Raw genomic sequence first — 20,233 nt, forward strand, 5'->3', positions numbered from 1 at the left:
GAGATCTTGTATATGAAATAATTTCTTCTAGAGCTTCTGGGTCTCATGGAGCTGAATATAGTTTGATATAGTACAAATAAATGCAGTCAAACTGTCTCCATTATGTGGAAATAAAAAAATTTTTCTTTTAGAAAAAAGACTCTAGGAGGAAAGGAGAACTCATTTTTGAAAAGTGGACACCCACAGAGGATATCAAAGGCTCCATATGGTCTCTCAAATCATGATATAGCACAGGAGTGTTCATTTTATATATCCACATGCTAATCTGAGCACCCTGATGCAGAATTTGGGTTTCTGACTAAAATTACCACACTTGCAAACCAAGCCCCTGATGGTAGGTCTACCTACAAAATCTATTTAAGTATTATTTTAGGTTTGTTTTAACTTTTGCCTCACAGATTTCACAGAAAGTTGTTTTCTGATGCACATGCTGAGCTGTGATATTGGGTTTTGTTTTTGTTAGGAAGGGAATAGCAGGGATGGCACACAGGCATAAGTGAGAATATTTTAGAGACAAACATACTAATGAGGCATCCTTGAAAAGTTAGACAGTTTATGCAACCATCTGGTTGACAGCAACGTTCAATGTAAGCAGCTTGTTGTACTGATACAGCCTGTTACCTCTGCTGTTATTACTACATGTAATTACAAACTACATTTCTTTTACTTCTGTATAAAAAGCTACTCCTTTCAGTGAATAACATTTTAAAACTCTCTTGTCCATTGATGTATCTGGCATATACAACTGTGCTTATCTTTTGTATTAGGGCAGGGTATTTTAGCTGTAGGGTGTCAGCATGCCAGTTCTGTTGTGAACAATACTGGTTTTAGTAATCACACGCATCACACAGCTACATGCAATGTCTTGAGATATTCGCTCTCCAAAACCATTATTGTAACAACTGTTCTCATTCATACAGTAAAGAATATTGGATAAGGCTACATGTCTATTGACGTTAACTTCCATTTTTCAAAAGTTAAAATGATGCACATACTTATTTCTTAGCAGTACTTGCTCATTTAGGGCTAAATGATGAGAAAAATTACAGGGATGGTTTGTATGGTAAAAGGAGGGCATAAACATGGAAATAAACAATCTCGAAATTCATGCAGTATGCTCTCTGTGTTACCAAGGAAAAAATGTTTTCAGAGTTGTTTGAAAACTTTAAGAACAGAAAGCTTAGAGATTGGAAGGGAAAATGTCAGTTTATATCCTTTGAGAAACCTTTATCTAAAAACAAAGCAGAGGTCTTATTTTAGCTTGCTTCTTGCACTGAAATGCAGTTTTTCAGTGTGTGGGATGGAAAAGTTTTTTCAGTGTGTGTTAGGAGGAAAAAAGAATTCAGGGTGTTGATTTATAACCTTATAAGCTGTGCATCCCTCTCTTGCAGCAGTTTTAAATCTATTTTTGATCTAGAAAGGAAAAGAGATTAAAACACTACTAACGGATGTTTTCACCTCTTGACATTTTTTCTTTTACTTTCCATGAGCCTCCCCAATCAGGTCTATTTGTATATGTGAATATAAAAGTGGTAAGACCTGATAACTTGTCACAATAAGTCATTTGTATTAATAATCAGTCTTACATTACTTCAAGCTGTGTTTGGGACAAAACTAGCAATTATTTTACACATGGAAGGACTTACGGATCTTGTTCTAGTATGAAAATTAAAAGATGACAAGTAGAAGACAAAGGTCTAGTAGAACGTTCATTTAAGAGAAATGCGTATCATTCTTTTCAACCACAGAGAAAATTTAGATAGTCTAAAATCTTTCCAGTTGTACCCTTTAGGCACTGCAGATGGACAAACTTCCTCAGCACTCATGTGATATTTAGTGGAGATCTAGAAATGCAGGCCCCAAAGAAGTTTTAAGAGCTTTCACTTTGTGTCATAAAAGATTAGTGAATACAAATGGCAATCTTTATAGAGCTATTACCAGCCAGCTGCCTATAAGCACAAGCACTCATTTGAAGATTGGAAGACTGATGTTGCGACCTCTTCTTCAAAGAAGAAATTATTAAAAAAAATCATTACCTCTATTTTTATATAAATCCACTACAGTCCCTTATTGGCATTTAGCTAGGGAGACACCCTGTTGTGCAGAACGTACCGACTCACAACAGTTACTTACAGGTTTTCTGACATCTGGGAGGGAAGCCCACAGCGGAAAAACAATGGGTAATACAAGAAGGTAGGTGAGCTGCTTGCGTGGGGTGTCAGGCCAGGCCAGGCTGAGAGGCTGGTCCTCATCCTCTTCATTCTGTAAGAAAAGCCACAGTGAGCAGAACACTGAAGTGGACGAATGAGGTTAGGGATTCTTTCAAGAGGAGTCCTGAGGACTGTGCGGAGTTTCAGTGAGAACCCATAGTGTCTGAAAACCTTGCATTAACACCACACCCACCTAACATTAGCTAGGAAACAGTAAAAAGATTTTGGCCAGACCATGAGGTATCCCTGCAGCACAGGCTGCCTGAGGATGTCCGTTAACAGATGGAGCAGTGTCGTGCCTTCTCCCTGGAACCTTGTGCCTCTGACATGTCTTCCCATAGGCTCTCCCTTGTGATGTGGGCTAGTCTAGTCAGGGATTAAACCTGATCTGGACTGCCTGGCCACATAGATATATATATAGAAAGAGAGAAAGGGAAAGATGGGGGGCTGGTGGTGGGGTGTACACACACACAAACATACATATTAATATAAACAGAAATATATATGTGCATATATATGTATATATCTAACTTTTTAAGCTTTTGTGAGTAACTTGAGAAGTTACTATTTACAAGATATATCTCTTAAATTTACACATATATATATATACACATATATATATGTATTTTCTTGTTCATAGGACCATAGGGTAATTCAGGCTGGCAAGGACCTGGGGAGCCCCACTGCTCAGCCTGAGTGGCCAGACCAAGCTGCTCAGGGCTCTGCCTAGTCAAGCTGTGAAACCACCAAGGATGGAGATGGCCCAACCTCCCTGAGCCCCAGCTCCACTGCTGGGCTGTCCCTGTGGGGAAAAGGCTGCTTACCTCCAGCCTGAGCCTCTCATGTTTAGACCAGCCACAACGCAGCAGTCTTCATTACAAGCTGGTGCTAAAACTAAAGACATTCCTCTCCTATTTGTGTAGCTGATTTTCGCGTCAGTCTCTAGTCTCCTTTTATGTGTATGCTGTTCACCAGTCATCTCTATTACTGAGTAGGTGTAGGGACCTTCTCCCACAACAGAAAACCTTTTAGCTGCCACACACTTCTCTTTCCTTAGATTGCTTCTGCTAACAAAATGGAGTCCTCTTAGACTGCCACAGAAAGAAAGCAAAGTGAGCATGATTCAGCCTTTTGGGTGTGCGTATTAAAATAACTTCTTAACTTTTAACATAGGTAGAGAATGTGTCCAGAATTGCACATGGATCTAACTTATACCACAGAATAAGGCAACAGGAAAAATGACCTACATGGTTCTTCCACATAGATGTGTGTAATGCAAACCCCGTTAAGCCTGTGGAAAGATTCCTAGAGAGCTCAGTGAAAGCTAAAGAAGTCCAAAAAAGAGTACCTGATGAAAACAGTGTTTGAGAGCATGAGAGGTATACAACTACTTCTTCATGTAATGTTCTTGATTTCTTCTTTTGCAAAAAGGTGGTAATTGAGAATTCATTCCTCTCTGCAGTGTGCAAGCTACTCTTCCCATACATTTATAATACAGGTTTCTTGTCAGTCTTACAGGTTTATTGCCCTGTCTTAAGATTGCTTACATAAACCTTATGACAATGCTAGAGGAAGCAGTCATTTGCATGACCACATCAGTTATTTTTTTCTAAGCAAAACAGTTAATTGATGAAATGTCACCATATGTTGGTATTGTTCATAACATTTTCTACTTATTGTTAACTTTGATTAAAGAACCGGTCTTAATTATTCCACTACTATGAACTCCTGAATTGTTCAACTACTCGGCTATGTGAACTGATCAATACCTACAGAAGCAAGCTCAACTCTTAGCTCAGGCTCTTCCATCATGACTGTATCACCTGACACCAACAGACTGGAAGCAAATCGCTATTTACCTCTTGCAACAGTGACAGGCTGCACCTACTTTGACAGTTATGTGTTGATGTCAACAGAAGACAATATTTTGTTAACCCCTACACTTTGTGAAATGGCCAAGTTGCATGACTGTAAGACAACAGTAAAGCAAACCAGTCATAATACGTAAAAGCATTACAAGATTTAAAAAATGTACATAGGCACAATTTGTCACACTCCCCACAATACTCAGGAGGCTCCTGAGCAGCTTAAGAGACTAGCTTTTGCCTTTAGCTTTCAGCTCTTTACCAAAGTGGGCAGATGATCTGTACTTCACTGCTGCAATCTGTTGAAGCCTGACTTTTGGAAGACTGGGCTGGTGCAGAAGTTTGTGGGGCTACTTCCTAAAAAACAAATCAATTCCTTTTCCATTCTGGTAGATGCTATTGGGGTGGGAAAATCAGTCTGAGATGGACGCTCAGCTTTGAAATATGACGACTGAGGTAAAATTTGAGCACAAAAGGACCAATTGAAGGGTTGCCTAGGTAACTCTTTCTGAGTGGCCTGTGTATAATTCAAGCAGCGGACTCAGCTGGAATAAAGCTCCATAAATGACTGCTTCATAAACAGCACTGAGTGACAAAGTACTTCCTGAATTGCTATCTTTAGAGATTAGCCATGATTAACAAGTGCATTTAATCACAACAAAAGCTTTACATTAGTCTGAATTTGCATGTGAGTCTGCAAAATGCATAGAAATTAATACCTAAGTTGGTTCATCCAGCACTGTACCAGTACACACCACACTTCAGCACTGGTCTCATGTCTGGGTCAAACGGCATTGAGCTAGCATGAGCACACAGGCAACATGAGTGGCTGTAGCAAAGGATCACAAAGAATTACATATGGAGATTGCCAGATGTCTCCTGAGAAACCTTGATCCATCTGTTAGAGGTCTTTTCACCTTCAGGTTGTATTGCCTCATCCCTCTCCCCAAGACAACTACCTCCAAAATAGAAGGCCAAACTTTAGCTCACAGTACAGTAGGGCAAACCCCCTTTTCTCACTAGTTTAACTCCAGGATGCATTACAGGTGCTACAGACTGGATCTCCATTTCCTGTTTCGTTAATCGGAATCAGCATCTGATTTTCAAATGCTGATGTTCCAAAACTCAGTGGAAGTAAGGAAGTTCAACATATTTGTAAATCTGGCTTCCATGAATTTCAAAGCAGTGCTGAACTATCCACTGAGGATGAAGACATGAAAGGGAAATAATTTTGGCCGCTATAAAACCACACAAATGTGAGTGCCATGCTCTGGACTAAGCAGCAGTGATATAAAATGACTCAGCACAGATTTATGGCAGAGATTGCACGCGTTATCTGTGGCTCCAGCCTATCTGCTATGTACATACTGAATATGCATTCTCACAGTTTGTAGAAACTAGTACTGAAACTATAGTTTTGATTTATTTTAGTCTGTATGAGGACAACTCAGTATTTGCAATTTGCAGTATGATTCTCTTTTGCAATGCTAAGAAGAAAAACATAATGATAACATGATATACACACTGGAATTCAGTTGTCTGGTGGTGCCATTTTCGATACCTTCTGGTATCACTTGACCTCCACATGCTCCATCAGAAGTGGAGAATAGTCTGCTCGTTTATGCTATATCTACCACCACTATGCAAAAATCTCCATTTATCCAGGCCAGCTCAGGTGGTACCACCTACCCATCTATAGGTAAATGTGTCCTACTCCAGAACTCATTCCCTGCTATGACTCTGTTGCTAATTAGCTTTAAAGATACTGGAATGAACACATGGGAAAGCTGCATTAGTTGACATTACGAACTTTGATGATAATCCAATATCTACACAAAGTTTCATGTGAACCTAAATTTAACTGCTGCCACAAAAACACAGGTCATATTATAGTCAAATAAAACCTGAAGCTGTACAGACAGTCACGGTTCTCCTACATTTGCAAGTCCATTTTGGTGACTTGTCTGAAAGGAGTGTCCAGAATATGCTTATGAACATAGGACTGAACAGTTTACTTATATTAATACAAATAGCATTAATTCTAAGTGTTGTAGATAGTTATTAAACAAATCAATACCGTTCCTGGCAGAAATGACTGCCACCAGCATCATTTTCTCTCAACCAGTATGATCATCTGAAGACCTTTTCCCAGGCCGCATTTAAAGGTTGATGTCTGGTAGGTAATAAGTGATTTGGGGGAGGTGGGAGAGGATAAAGTAGTGTAAAATCTCTACAGTTTTATATAATATGGTAAGATTGCCTGAACTAGAAGACAGAAACAACTACTATTAAAGACTGAGGCAAAGAAGGCATTAAGCATCTCAGACTTTTCCTCATCCTTTGTCACTATGTTTTCCCTCACATCCAATAAAGGATGGAGATTCTCCTCAGCCCTCCTTTTGCAGCAAATGTATTTATAGAAACATTTTTTATTGTCTTTTACTGCAGTAGCCAGATTAAGTTCTAGTCAGGCTTTGGCCCATCTAATTTTCTCCCTGCATAACCTCACAACACCCTTGTAGTCCTCCTGACTTGCCTGCCCCTTCTTCCAAAGGTCATAAGCTCTCTTTTTTTCCCTGAGTTCCAGCCAAAGTTCTCTGTTCAGCCAGGCTGGTCTTCTTCCCTGCCAGCTCATCTTTCAGCACACGGGGACAGATTGCTCCTGTGCCTTTAAGATCTCCTTCTTGAAGACTGTCCAGCCTTCCTGGATTCCTGTGCCCTTCGGGTCTGCCTCCCAAGGGACCCTGTCAACCAGGCCAAAGTCTGCCCTCCAGAAGTCCAAGGTAGCAGTTCTGCTGATGCCCTCTCCTTATTTCTACAAGAATCAAAAACTCTTATCTTTTTGTGATTGCTGTGCACAAGATGGCCTCCAACCATCACATCACCCCCAAGTTCTTCTCTGTTTGCAAATAGGAGGTCCAGTGGGGTGTCTTCCCTAGTTGACTCAATCACCAGCTGTGTCAGGAAGTTATCTTCCATGCACTCCAGGAACCGCCTAGACTGTTTCCTCTCCACTGTATTGTATTTCCAGCAGACGTCTGGTAAGTTGAAGACCTCCACAAGAACAAAGGGTAGTGATTGTGAGACTTCTCCCAGCTGCTTAGAGAATATTTCGTCTGCCTCTTCATCCTGGTTGGGTGGTCTATAAGTCTCCCACCATAATATCTGCCTTATTGCCCTTCCCCCTGATTCCTACTCATAAACACTCAAGCCTATCGTTACTATCATCAAGCTCGAGACAGTCAAAACACTCCCTAACATACAGGGCTACCCCACCGCCTCACCTTCCTTGCCTATCCCTTCTGAAGAGTTTATAGCCATTCATAGCAGCACTTCAGTTGTGTGAGTCATCCCATCATGTTTACATGATTGCAATTACATCATAGTTTTCCAGCTACACAATGGCTTTGAGTTCCTCCTGTTTGTTGCCTGTGCTGCACGCATTGGTGTAGATGCACTTGGCTGGCAATCTGTCGAAGTTCCCACCCACTGGAAGAGGGGGAACAGTACCCCCATTTTTAAGAAGGGTAAAAAGGAAGACCCAGGGAACTACAGGCCGGTCAGTCTCACCTCCGTGCCTGGCAAGATGATGGAGCAGACCCTCCTGGACACTATGCTCAGGCACATGGAAAACAACGAGGTGATTGGTGACAGCCAGCACGGCTTCACTAAGGGCAAACCATGCCTGACAAACTTGGTGGCCTTCTATGATGGGGTTACAGCATCCGTGGACAAGGGAAGGGCAACTGTCATCATCTACCTCGACTTGTGCAAAGCATTTGACACTGTCCTGCACGACATCCTTGTCTCTAAATTGGAGAGACATGGATTCGATGGATGGACCACTCGGTGGATAAGGAATTGGCTGGATGGTCGCACTCAAAGAGTTGTGGTCAACGGCTCAATATCCAAGTGGAGAACGGTGACGAGTGGCATTCCTCAGGGGTCGGTACTGGGACCGGCACTGTTCAACATCCTTGTCAGCAACATGGACAGTGGGATTGAGTGCACCCTCAGCAAGTTTGCCGACGACACCAAGCTGTGTGGTGTGGTTGACACGCTGGAGGGAAGGGATGCCATCCAGAGGGACCTTGACAGGCTGGAGAGGTGGGCCCGTGTGAACCACATGAAGTTCAACAAGGCCAAGTGCAAGGTCCTGCATGTGGGTCAGCGCAATCCCAAGCACAGCCTCAGGCTGTGCGAGAAATGGATTGAAAGCAGCCCCGAGGAGAAGGACTTGGGGGTATTGATTGATGAGAAACTCAACATGAGCTGGCAGTGTGCGCTTGCAGCCCAGAAAGCCAACCGTGTCCTGGGCTGCATCAAAAGCAGTGTGACCAGCAGGTTGAGGGAGGTGATCCTGCCCCTCTACTCCGCTCTTGTCAGACCCCACCTGGAGTACTGCATCCAGCTCTGGGGGCCCCAGTACAGGAGAGACATGGAGCTGTTGGAGAGAGTCCAGAGGAGGGCCACGAAGCTGATCAGAGGGCTGGAGCACCTCTCCTATGAGGACAGGCTGAGAGAGATGGGATTGTTCAGCCTGGAGAAAAGAAGGCTCTGGAGAGTCCTAATTGTGGCTTTCCAGTACCTACAGGAAAGATGGAGAGGGACTGTTTATCAGGGAATGTAGTGACAGGACAAGGGGTAATGGGTTTAAGCTGAAGGAGGGTCGATTTAGATTAGATGTTAGAAAGAAATTCTTTACTGTTAGAGTGGTGAGGCACTGGAACAGGTTGCCCAGGGAGGTTGTGGCAGCCCCATCCCTGGAAGTGTTTAAGACCAGGTTGGATGAGGCTTTGGGCAACATGGTCTAGTGAAGGATGTCCCTGCCCGTAACAAGGGTGTTGGAACTAGATGATCTTTAAGATCCCTTCCAACCCAAACCATTCCATGATTCTATGATTTGGGCTATTGATCCTGTCACCATTGTGGGGGGAGAAGCCCTAATTCCTGTGTGACTGTTATCAGGTGCTTCTGTGGTTTCTAATGCATCTTTGCTGCTGTGTGGATCTCCATCCCCTACCTCCACTGAGATGGCTACAGGCATCTGCACGCGTTAGTACAGGGACATCTCAAATGTGCTCCAGTGTACTCAGCACATCATGGAGCAGTCCGAAGGACCTGGCTAGCACATTGTCCCTCAAACATCATCGTGCCACCCTGAGGCTTATGTCTATTGAGCCTGGTTTTATCCCTTTCCCCCTTTAAATCTAGTTTAAAGCTCTTTCACTGAGCCCTGCTAAGTCCTGTGCAAAGATCCTTTTCTCTCTTTGAGACAGGTGTACCCTGTCTGTCAGCAGCAAACCTGGTGTTGTGTAGACCGACCCATGATCAAAACCCCCAGAATTCTGCTGGTGACACCAATCTCGGAGCTATGTATTTTTCTGCTAGGTCTTCCTGTTTCTCCCCTCATAATTCCCTGCAACTGGAAGGATAGAGGAGAACACCACTTCTGCTCCTGATCCCTTACTCAGTCATTAATGGTTTAGACATAAGCTGCATTAAATCTTCATGTATAATAGTGAGTAATGCATTTCTGTGAAATTCTCATTAGCTGTTGTAATTCTTTCCACTCTTGATTTATTGTATCCTCATTTTTACTTACTTGTGCTTGGGACTGCCTTTTTGTTACATGTACATTTGCAGTGCTGAATATCATATGTATACTCAGGCCTAGATGGGATGGATATGGTACCCTAGCACATATCAATCAATAATGATAACAAAATTAAGGGAAAACGCACCCTTTGCATACTCTACCAGGGTTAATGAGGTACATCTTTAAACTACAAAAAATATAGTTATGATTCCCTATTTTCAAGAAATGAGCTTAGAAGTGTTGTTTTGTTCTGTGTTCTCTTTTACATATCTGTAACGACTATTCTTTTCTTTAAAACTAATCTATGTATATTCATAACTCTATTCTTGCTACTTCAATTCTTCTTTTGTGTAACTCATTACAAACAATGAAAAAGGTACCAAATCTCTGGATGCTCGGTCTTTCACAAGTTCTTCATCCAAAACCATCTATCTAATACCTGTCTGTAATCCCTCAGAAGAAATCTCTTATAGGTTTGCTCAGGACTGGTTTGACAAGTTTTCCAATCTCCCAAGAAAATTTTTCCAAACAGAGGAAATGATGTTGTGTTTCACATTATATAAACAATACAAACACATGGTGACATTTCATCAATAACTATTTTGTTTATAAACAACAGCTTATAGCAAACTCCATCTGCCAAAGTCACAATGTAGTCACTCCTTCTAGCAAACATCAGAAAATCATTATCTCCGTGGATGCTTACACACATATTATCTTAGGAAAAACAGTTGCTTTTCTGGCACAACATTAAACTGCATTTTTATACTTTTTTCCTGACAGTGGGACAAAATGGAAAACAAGTACAATGAACCACCTCAAACTTGTCTGAAATACTGAATCTGCCAATGTTTACCAACTAGTCTGTATTGTATAATAGCTATAGCATATGAATTATAATTATTATATTCTGAGGATTATTCTGTTAGCCCAACTAAGCTGAAGAGCTGAGCTATAAATTCTCATACTTGGACATTTCTTGTACATTTTGACTTCTGATATCATTAATCAATACAAAATTAGCAGTAGGACTCCAGAAGAAAGGAAGCCGCAGACGGGAACTATTTGCAGTTCAATTTGCTTATGCTAAAGTATAGATATTGTACCACCTATAAAAAGGTAATTTCTTTCTTTGCTTGATAGTGCTGCAAAAGACTGCTGAGCTTGGTTTTCTTCTTGGAAGTGAAGAGCTCTGTACAACCCAACTTCTCACAATGAATGAACCAAGAAAAAATTATGATGTCTCAAAATGTTACCTGTCTCAGAGATGAGTACTGATATTCAGAATTGAGACTGATTTTTTTTCTTTAGAATAGCAAATCTCACCAAAAAGGTAGAGGACAAAGGCAACTGGAGCCCTGCTGTGAACAGCCTCGAGTCTCTGCTTTCTGTTTCTTGTTTGTAACTGGAATCATTCATTTATCTTCTCCTACATCTCATTTGGAAAAAAATATGTGGAAGAAGGTGAGATAGTAAGCTAGTACAGTAGTAAGCAATTTCTGTGGAGTAACTAAGAGAGAAAACAATGTCTTTTCTCATGAATTCTTGAGTAAAATTAAACCCCTGAGCTTTCAGAAAAAATTCTGTATATGTGGATACTCTTAGGGTAGCTAATTTGTATTAATCATCTCCGTAGTGTGAACTCACTGAAAAGAGTTACCTTCTGAGTGGAGCCTATGGGAAGGAGTAAGGCCCAAGTAGGTATTTGCTCCAGATTCTGCTATTGCTGCTTGTGTCCTCTTTGGCTTTTAAACAAATATCTGAAAGCACACCTCCTGGAGCTTATATGCAGTTTTTTATGCCCATGTTACTTCCAGCAGTATTCAGGGAATTTGAAAAGAAATACTCTGAATGTAATAATCAAAACTGCAGTCGTCTCACCAGGAGAAGTAACAGCTATGGTGTGATGGAGATACATCTGAAGAACCAGCCTTTGTCTTCATGCCATTTTTCACTGTCCTAGTTTCCAAGTAAGTCAAACTGGTATACAGCAGGAAAAATGTGGAATAGGCAACAGAGTAGCCTTGAGAAAATAAAGATCAAACCCTTTTGATAGCAGCACCATTCTCATTAAGTTACAGAAAGCTATACCGGGAAAAAAGATGCAGGCATTTACTTTAGACTGAGTGTGGCAACTGAAAACAACATTTGGGCTTTGGAAAATGTATTGTTAATGATCAATCAAACAAATACCATGGATACTGGAATATCTCATGGCCTTACAATATAGGCTGCTCTAATCTCCTCTACCTTCTCTCCACGAAACAGAAATGTTTAATATAGCCCAGAATCATAGCCTGAGACAGACAATGCAACACTATGCAGAATCACATAATGCTAATTTCATGCAAATGGAGTGAGTACCCCAGGGCAGGGGAGATCTGTCCCTACCAGGGGCTCTGTCCTGAGACACAGTGCACCCTCCTGCTGCTCTTTGGTGGGGAAGGCAAAACACGCTTTACCACACTGTTGCTCAGGTAAGCGGATTAGATCCAATGAAAACAATAAAGTGTTTGTGGCATTTTCCTACAACAAACAAGTTGCCTTACATTTTCATGGAAAAGTTATCTCTGACATGGCTGGCATGTAAACATTTTTCAGTGGGGTTTCCATGGAAACAGGTAAAAGTGTGCGCATGTGTATGTGTGTGTGCGTGGATGTGTGTGCGCGCGCGTGTGTGTAGGTGGGAGGAAAAGGTGTTATCTTCAGATTGGAAGCTATTTTTAGGAAAGCCACAGGTTAAAACGACTATGACTGAACATACTTAATCAAATGCTTGTTAAGAAGGTGGCGGGGGGAAGGGGAGGGGAGATGACTGGACTTCTCAGAAGGATCATTTCTCTGAAGGGCACCCTATAAAACATTTAATGATGTAGTCAGTGTCCTTTTAGTCTTCTTTCATTTTCTCATACACGCGCTGTACCACTCTATGAAGTCTTATATAACAGAGTCTTCTCCTTTGTGGCAACCTGATAAAGGTTAAGAGACAGAATGCCATAAGTAGAACAAAATCCCTGAGGAAGATGCAATATCCAGCAGGAGGGAAGGCAATTTCTGGCTGCAAATGAAGCAGGAATGTCTTACAGACTGTATGGTGGGAGGAGGTATTGTTGCTTGCTGTGCTGGTTAGGGGCTTGGAAGGAGACCACAGCAGTCTGTCCTTCTTAGCTGAGGATGCTGGTTTTATCAAAGTGCAGGACATCTGCTGCTGCTTACAGTGGGAGTGGGATTATATGAGTCTTACTGTCTGGGACAAATGACTGGGTTGCTGGGGACACTTTCTGGAAAGCCTCTGTGAATCCCTGCAAGCAGCATCAGGACAGAGTTTATCTTGTTGCTCAAAGGCTTGGGGTAGCAAGAGGACAGCTGAGGTTCCCTGGAGGAGAATGGTGTAAGAGGAATGAAGTTTAGGACCTGGGAAAAAGGGAAAAGTACAACAATGGAGTTTGGAAGAGACAAATTAAGAAATTAAAAGAGAGGAAAAAAAAAAAGAAAAGGAAATAAAGTGAAATTCACTTAGTTCATGAAATCTTGTGGAAGTCATTAACTGACAGTGTCCTCAACTCTGTCATGTGTTTCAGCCTTGTGCAATTGAAAAAGAAGAAAAAGAGCAAAGAATTGGAGTCTGGAAAAAAATATAAAGATGACCAAAAAAATCTCTAAAGAAACCAAGAGAGGTAAAAGGAAAACTAAATCATGGCATTTGGAGTATGATGCTTTTTAAAAAGAAATTTAATTTACGTATATATATATAAATTAAAATACAACATAAGAGCTAATTTTCCCCCTTTTCTTGCAGTCTTAGCCTGAGATCTTCCTTTCACAATGGTCCTTTGCTCAACATCATACTTTTAAAAGAATAGGGGTTTTATAAGTAAGATGGATTTATTTGCATATTCTCTTTGTACTAGTGGAACATGCAATTTTTAATGTACTTATTTTCAGACAATTCTAACTCCAATACAGAACTTCATATTACTAAAATGCTTGTGTATAGGGATTTCGACCCAGGCACCATAATCTGCACCAGTGAAAAGTAAGACAAAACACACATATGACTATGGTGGTTTTGCAAGAGGGAAAAGTATGAAGACCATAGTGGAACTTGACAATGGAGGAGAAAGAATTAGATCCCTATGCATGTCTTCTGTATCCTCACTGCAAACATGTTTTAGGAATACTTGATGGCCAACTGAGTACACCCATTTCTCAGCCCACATTTTTCAGGACAACATTTTTTCCGCCAAAAGGCATATTTGCAGTTTGGTTCCTCAAGATGGACAGTGTCTCTAATTTTCTCACTTCTAAATGATGATCACTGGGACATGGAGGCACTAATGGTAAGTTTTCTTAAGAGTTTTTCTAAATAGCGCTTATGGATCACAAAATCATATCTTTGGACATATACAAGTACAAAATTGAAGAGAAACAATTTTGTACTATATTTGCAAATTCTGACACTACAGCACTTCCTTTTGCATCAGAGTAAGGAAAAATCATCAAAAATTCAAGCTGACAGATTGAATTCTATTCTATTCTGTATTGAATTCATGGAACAGAAGTAAATGATGTTCTCAGTGTAAAATGGAGAATAATTTTACACAAAAAGATCAAAATTCAAGAGTATTTGTAGATCAAGACTAAGCTGTAATGAGTTTGTTCTTGTGGCTCAGCTTTAATGAGCTAATTTTTGAAAAAGGAGAAACTATTGATGAGGATTGATTGCCATACCATCCTGTGCCTTCAGTATTACTTCCCTGAACAGAGCCACTCTTAGAACTGATACCATTTTTTTGAAGATATACTATTTCCTAGGGGTACACAGTGTCTGCATAAAGTCTGGAAAAGCTAGAAAGAAGGCTTGGGAGGGCAATGCCCACTTTCAGAATGTCCTAACACTTGCTGAAATTAACATAAAAGTTCCAAAACCTGCCTCACTGAAAGTTTAAAATGTCTAAATGGAGATGAGAAGAAGACATTGCTGAGTAATGTACTCTTGCAATAATTTTCCATCCTTACCCTGCAGTTACTTGAAATTGAAACCATTGTCTTGAATGATGAGGCTGCTTGACCTTGCAGATTTCTGAACAAGCTTGGAAAATGCTTCATTACAATGCAAAATGATAGCATATGGACATTGCTGTGAGATTGTGATTGCTTAAGATTGCTTTTCCTTCACTGTTTTCACTGAACAATCTCAGTGGAAAAAAATCTTACAAAGCAAGACCCATCTCCTTCTTAAGCTACTGAACTCAATAGTCTATTAGAGTTTTCATATATCCACAGACTGATTTATGTACACCTTAACAGGTTATACCAGGCTATGTCATCCCTTATTGACCTTTGAGAACAGAAGTCTAAAAGCCACTCCACTTTGGATTTTGTTATATTTTTTGCTGAAGTTAAAAAATAGTCTACAGACATATTTTACTGCAGTAGTGAGGCTGGACTCTCAGAACAGGATCTAAATGGATCTGAAAACTGATCTTTCCTTACCTGAAAATGTTGAGTGTTGAAATGCAGTGCTGAGATTTTTTTATTACATAGATTTTACTCATTTCATTTATGTTAAGAGTAATGTTTTGTTTGGCTGACAAGGATCTTTAAATGGCATGTCAGTCTGAACAACTTAGATTAACACAAAAGGTAATTTAACGTTCTATTATGCTCTCCTTTCCATGGGAGACTCATTATCATTACCGATCATTCAGGATATCAAAAACTACCCATATCTTTTAGATCCTTGATTCTGATTCTCAATTGGTCAAAAGAGACCAAAATTATCTGCAGTGAAGAATTAAAGCTATCTGACAATATTTGGTGCACTAACACACCAGTTGGCCAGAATAAAAAACTTTTGATTCTACAACCTAAGGAGAAGGCTAAGAAGTAAACTATACAAACAAAACCATTATAAAAGTTTCTGAGTCAAGGATTATTTTTAACAAGACTTTCTGTCTCCATGCAGGTTTTGCTGTCTCAGTCTAAAAGAGCAATGCCCAAGTTTAGCAGAAACAATTCACCAGCATTTTTCCACTTGTTTGCTTACTTGGGATGCAGGTGATAAGATCTAAAAAAAATTAAGACATTGAAAAAGGGCCTGGCAGGGACAAATTTTGCAGTCAGCTACTCTTGAGAACTACAACTTATTTAAGAAAGAAGCTTGCTCAACTGTATAGCTATTTCAGTGGTCATTGCACAAGTTAGACACAGTTATGCAGTTACTTATAATCTACAAAAGTGTGTTGGGTTTGCGTGGCAAGGTTTTGGTAGCGGGGGGGCTACAGGGGTGGCTTCTGTGAGAAGCTGCTAGAAGCTCCCCCTGTGTCTGATAGAGCCAATGCCAGCCGGCTCTAAGACGGGCCCGCCGCTGGCCAAGGCCAAGCCAATCAGCGCCTCTGTGATAACATATTTAAGAAGAAGAAAAACACTTAGAGAGAGAGAGCTTTTGCAGCCGGACAGAGGAGTGAGAAGATGTAAGAAACTCTGCAGACACCAAGGTCAGTGCAGATGGAGGGGGAGGAGGAGCTCCAGGCGCCAGAGCAGAGATCCCCCTGCAGCCCGTGGTGAAGGCCATGGTGAAGCAGGCTGTCCCCCTGCAGCCCATGGAGGAAGGATGAGGGGGTGTAGCGATTCCACCTGCAGCCCGTGGAGGACCCCACGCCGGAGCAGGTGGAGGCACCTGAAGGAGGCTGCGGCCCGTGGGAAGCCCACGCTGGAGCAAGTTCCAGGCCGGACCGGTGGACCCGTGAAGAGGGGAGCCCACGCCAGGGCAGGTTTGCTGGCAGGACTTGTGACCCCGTGGGGGACCCCACGCTGGAGCAGTTTGCTCCTGAAGGTCTGCACCCCGTGAGAGGGACTCCATGCTGGAGCAGGGGAACGATGAGAGGAGTCCTCCCCCTGAGGATGAAGAAGCGGCAGAAACACCGTGAGATGAACTGACCGTAACCCCCACTCCCCGTCCCCCTGTGCCGCTGAGGGGGGGAAAGTTGAAGCCGGGAGTGAAGTTGAGCCCGGGAAGATGGGAGGGGTGGGGGGAAGTGTTTTAAGAGTTGATTTTATTTTCTCATTCCTCTACTCTGTTTTGCCTAGTAATAAATTAGATGAATTCCCTCTCTAAGTTTGGTCTGTTTTGCTCGTGACAACAATTAGTGAGTGATCTCTCCCTGTCCTTATCTCGACCTACAAGCATTTCATTATGCCTTTTCTCCCCTGTTTAGTGAATAAGGGGAGTGAGAGAGCGGCTCTGGTGGGCACCTGGCCCCCAGCCAGGGTCAACCCACCACAAAAAGATATATATGTTAGAATAAATACATTTAAGTGTTTAATTATTTCTTTTGCAGATTTCACCCATATGCAATGAATCACAGAAACACTAGTATACCATATCTCATTCAGCTTAATTTGTTATTTGTCTCAACAGAAGGCAGGATGGAGAAGTAGTTTGTGTACAGCTTCTATTTTATAACTACTTTTATCTATCCCATGAAGCACAACATGACAGGCTAACCTCTTAAGAGGACAGTTTTTGTGCAATGTGATGATAATCAGACAAGCAATTTCCATTAGCTATATTTAGAGCTGTGAACATATTATCTGGTAAGTAAAAATACATTCCCTAAAAGAATACATTCCAGACTACCATCTTACCTTACCCTGAAGGGCAGCAGCACAAAAGAAGAGCTTTTAATACGGTAAACCATGCACTGGGTTCAGTTGTAAATGAAGATTACATATATTCTAGACAGTTCATATTAACAGCTTCTTGCTATGAAGATGTATACTTTCAGTAGAAAAGGATGATCAAGCATGAAATATATTTACCAACATAAAAATAAAAAGAAGAATAAAAAAAGACATTAACCTCTTCTTCAATGTTATGGGCGATTCCATTCTGCACCGGTCCTGAATCACTTGGTGGTGTTACTGCAACTTCCACTTTTGCACTTTTCTCTGTGGCATCATCCATAAATAAGAGTGAGAAAACAACAGAACAGAATATTCAGTAACAAATCTATCAGTGAAACTGTTGTCATATATTCAGTCTGTGTAAATCGTCAAATACTGACAGTGGACCAATGTCTTCCTTTAAAAGAGAGAGACAAAAATTCTGTCTTCCCTTTGACCACTACGTATTTTGAATAAAGTTCTTACAAATGGTGAGCTTGCATCTCAAGAAACTATTCTACTGGTACTCATGTCCTAGAAAAATTTACATTCTTTGCAATATTCAGTGCTCTTTGTTTAGGCTAAACTCACTGAGCCTACTACTTTCAGTAGAAAGTGACACATAGCATTCTCCCCAGTCATTAAAGAATGCAACTTGTTGCATTTACAGATGAGGGGATATATTCAACGAGATATAATTTTTATAACACACTAACCCCTGCACTTAGTAAAGTTACTTGCAAGCTGTAATCATGCTCTTTCTCATGCAAAAATGTGGGAGAAGAGTAAATGGGTGGTCTAATAACATCCAATAACAGAGGATGATCTTTAAAACAGAATCCTGTAATCGTTGTGCTAAATTTTTACAGGAATTAAAGGGACAGAACTGGGCCTTTGGTTTCTGATGCCGAATTTATTCAAATTTGTTCTTACTTTAACTATCTTGGAATTCTCTAAACAGTAATTATCTCTTGAAGTATGTACTAGTTAAAAATGTCAATGGCCAAAAATCCCTTGGACAATATAAAGTTGTGGGGAATAGCAATATGAAATGTCTAACGCAAGTTCAACATGCCTTATGGTATGCTCTTGTGCACAGAAGTAAATACAGCTGTCTAGTTACATTACTGCTATCCTGAGATTCTTTTAAATGAAAAATCTGAGATCACAGCCACAGCAGAGTGCCAGACTATTTGTAATTATTTCAGTTCATGTGTGTTGTCTCTTAACCCCACAGCCAGCATTATGGTTTATTAACAGTGTCCCATCCAACTGCTTGATTCTGGAAGTAAATAGTATCTAAACATAGCACAAGGTCAGAAAAAATGTCAACTAATAAAATTATGCAGCTTTTATCAGACATATTTGCATCTGTTTTTCTAAGGCAGAGAACATGCCAAGGTAAAGCAGAGAAAACAGGACATAGTATAGATTTTCTTTAAGTATAGAAAAGAATCATAGAATCATAGAATGGTTTGGGTTGGAAGGGATCTTAAAGACCATCTAGTTCCAACCCCCCTGCTGCAGGCAGGGACACCCTCCACTAGACCACGTTGCCCAAAGCCCCATCCAACCTGGCCTTGAACACTTCCAGGGATGGGGCCTCCACAACTTCTCTGGGCAACCTGTTCCAGGGCCTCACCACCCTCACAGTAAAGAATTTCTTTCTAACATCTAATCTAAATCGACCCTCCTTCAGCTTAAACCCATTACCCCTTATCCTGTCACTACACTCCCTGATAAACAGTCCCTCTCCAGCTTTTCTGTAGGCCCCTTCAGGTACTGGAAAGCCACAATTAGGACTCTCCAGAGCCTTCTTTTCTCCAGGCTGAACAATCCCAACTCTCTCAGCCTGTCCTCATAGGAGAGGTGCTCCAGCCCTCTAATCAGCTTTGTGGCCCTCCTCTGGACTCTCTCCAACAGCTCCATGTCTCTCCTGTACTGGGGCCCCCAGAGCTGGACGCAGTACTCCAGGTGGGGTCTCACAAGAGCGGAGTAGAGGGGCAGGATCACCTCCCTCGACCTGCTGGTCACTCTGGTTTTCATGCAGCCCAGGACACAGTTGGCTTTCTGGGCTGCAAGCACACACTGCCGGCTCATGTTGAGCTTCTCATCAATCCATACCCCCAAGTCCTTCTCCTCGGGGCTGCTTTCAATCCATTCCTCGCACAGCCTATAGTCCTGCTTGGGATTGCACTGACCCACGTGCAGGACCTTGCACTTGGCCTTGTTGAACTTCATGTGGTTCACATGGGCCCACCTCTCCAGCCTGTCAAGGTCCCTCTGGATGGCATCCCTTCCCTCCAGCGTGTCGACCACACCACACAGCTTGGTGTCGTCGGCAAACATGCTGGGGGTGCACTCAATCCCATTGTCCATGTTGCCGACAAAGATGTTGAACAGTGCTGGTCCCAGTACCGACCCCTGAGGAATGCCACTCGTCACCGTTCTCCACTTGGATATTGAGCCGTTGACCACAACTCTTTGAGTGCGACCATCCAGCCAATTCCTTATCCACTGAGTGGTCCATCCATCGAATCCACGTCTCTCCAATTTAGAGACAAGGATGTCGTGCGGGACAGTGTCAAATGCCTTGCACAAGTCGAGGTAGATGACATCAGTTGCCCTTCCCTTGTCCACGGACGCTGTAACCCCATCATAGAAGGCCACCAAGTTTGTCAGGCATGGTTTGTCCTTAGTGAAGCCGTGCTGGCTGTCACCAATCACCTCATTGTTTTCCATGTGCCTGAGCATAGTGTCCAGGAGGGTCTGCTCCATCATCTTGCCAGGCACGGAGGTGAGACTGACCGGCCTGTAGTTCCCTGAGTCTTCCTTTTTACCCTTCTTAAAAATGGGGGTTCTGTTTCCCCTCTTCCAGTCATCGGGAACTT

General features: G+C 41.8%; 1 protein-coding gene across 6 annotated transcripts in view; it reads right to left on the reverse strand.

Annotated features, from left to right (window-relative positions):
- Positions 1-20,233, reverse strand: part of SLC24A2 (solute carrier family 24 member 2) — a 122,009-nt gene that overhangs the window by 16,068 nt on the left and 85,708 nt on the right. For all 6 annotated transcript variants that reach the window (XM_054809397.1, XM_054809394.1, XM_054809396.1 and 3 more), the window contains 2 exons: positions 17,539-17,627; positions 2,134-2,262 (listed from right to left, as the gene is read on the reverse strand). In XM_054809397.1, coding sequence (XP_054665372.1) covers positions 2,134-2,262; positions 17,539-17,627 — 218 coding nt within the window. The remainder of the gene's footprint in view (positions 1-2,133; positions 2,263-17,538; positions 17,628-20,233) is intronic.

The sequence above is a fragment of the Grus americana genome, chromosome Z (genome assembly GCF_028858705.1).
Source record: "Grus americana isolate bGruAme1 chromosome Z, bGruAme1.mat, whole genome shotgun sequence".
NCBI lineage: Eukaryota > Metazoa > Chordata > Aves > Gruiformes > Gruidae > Grus > Grus americana.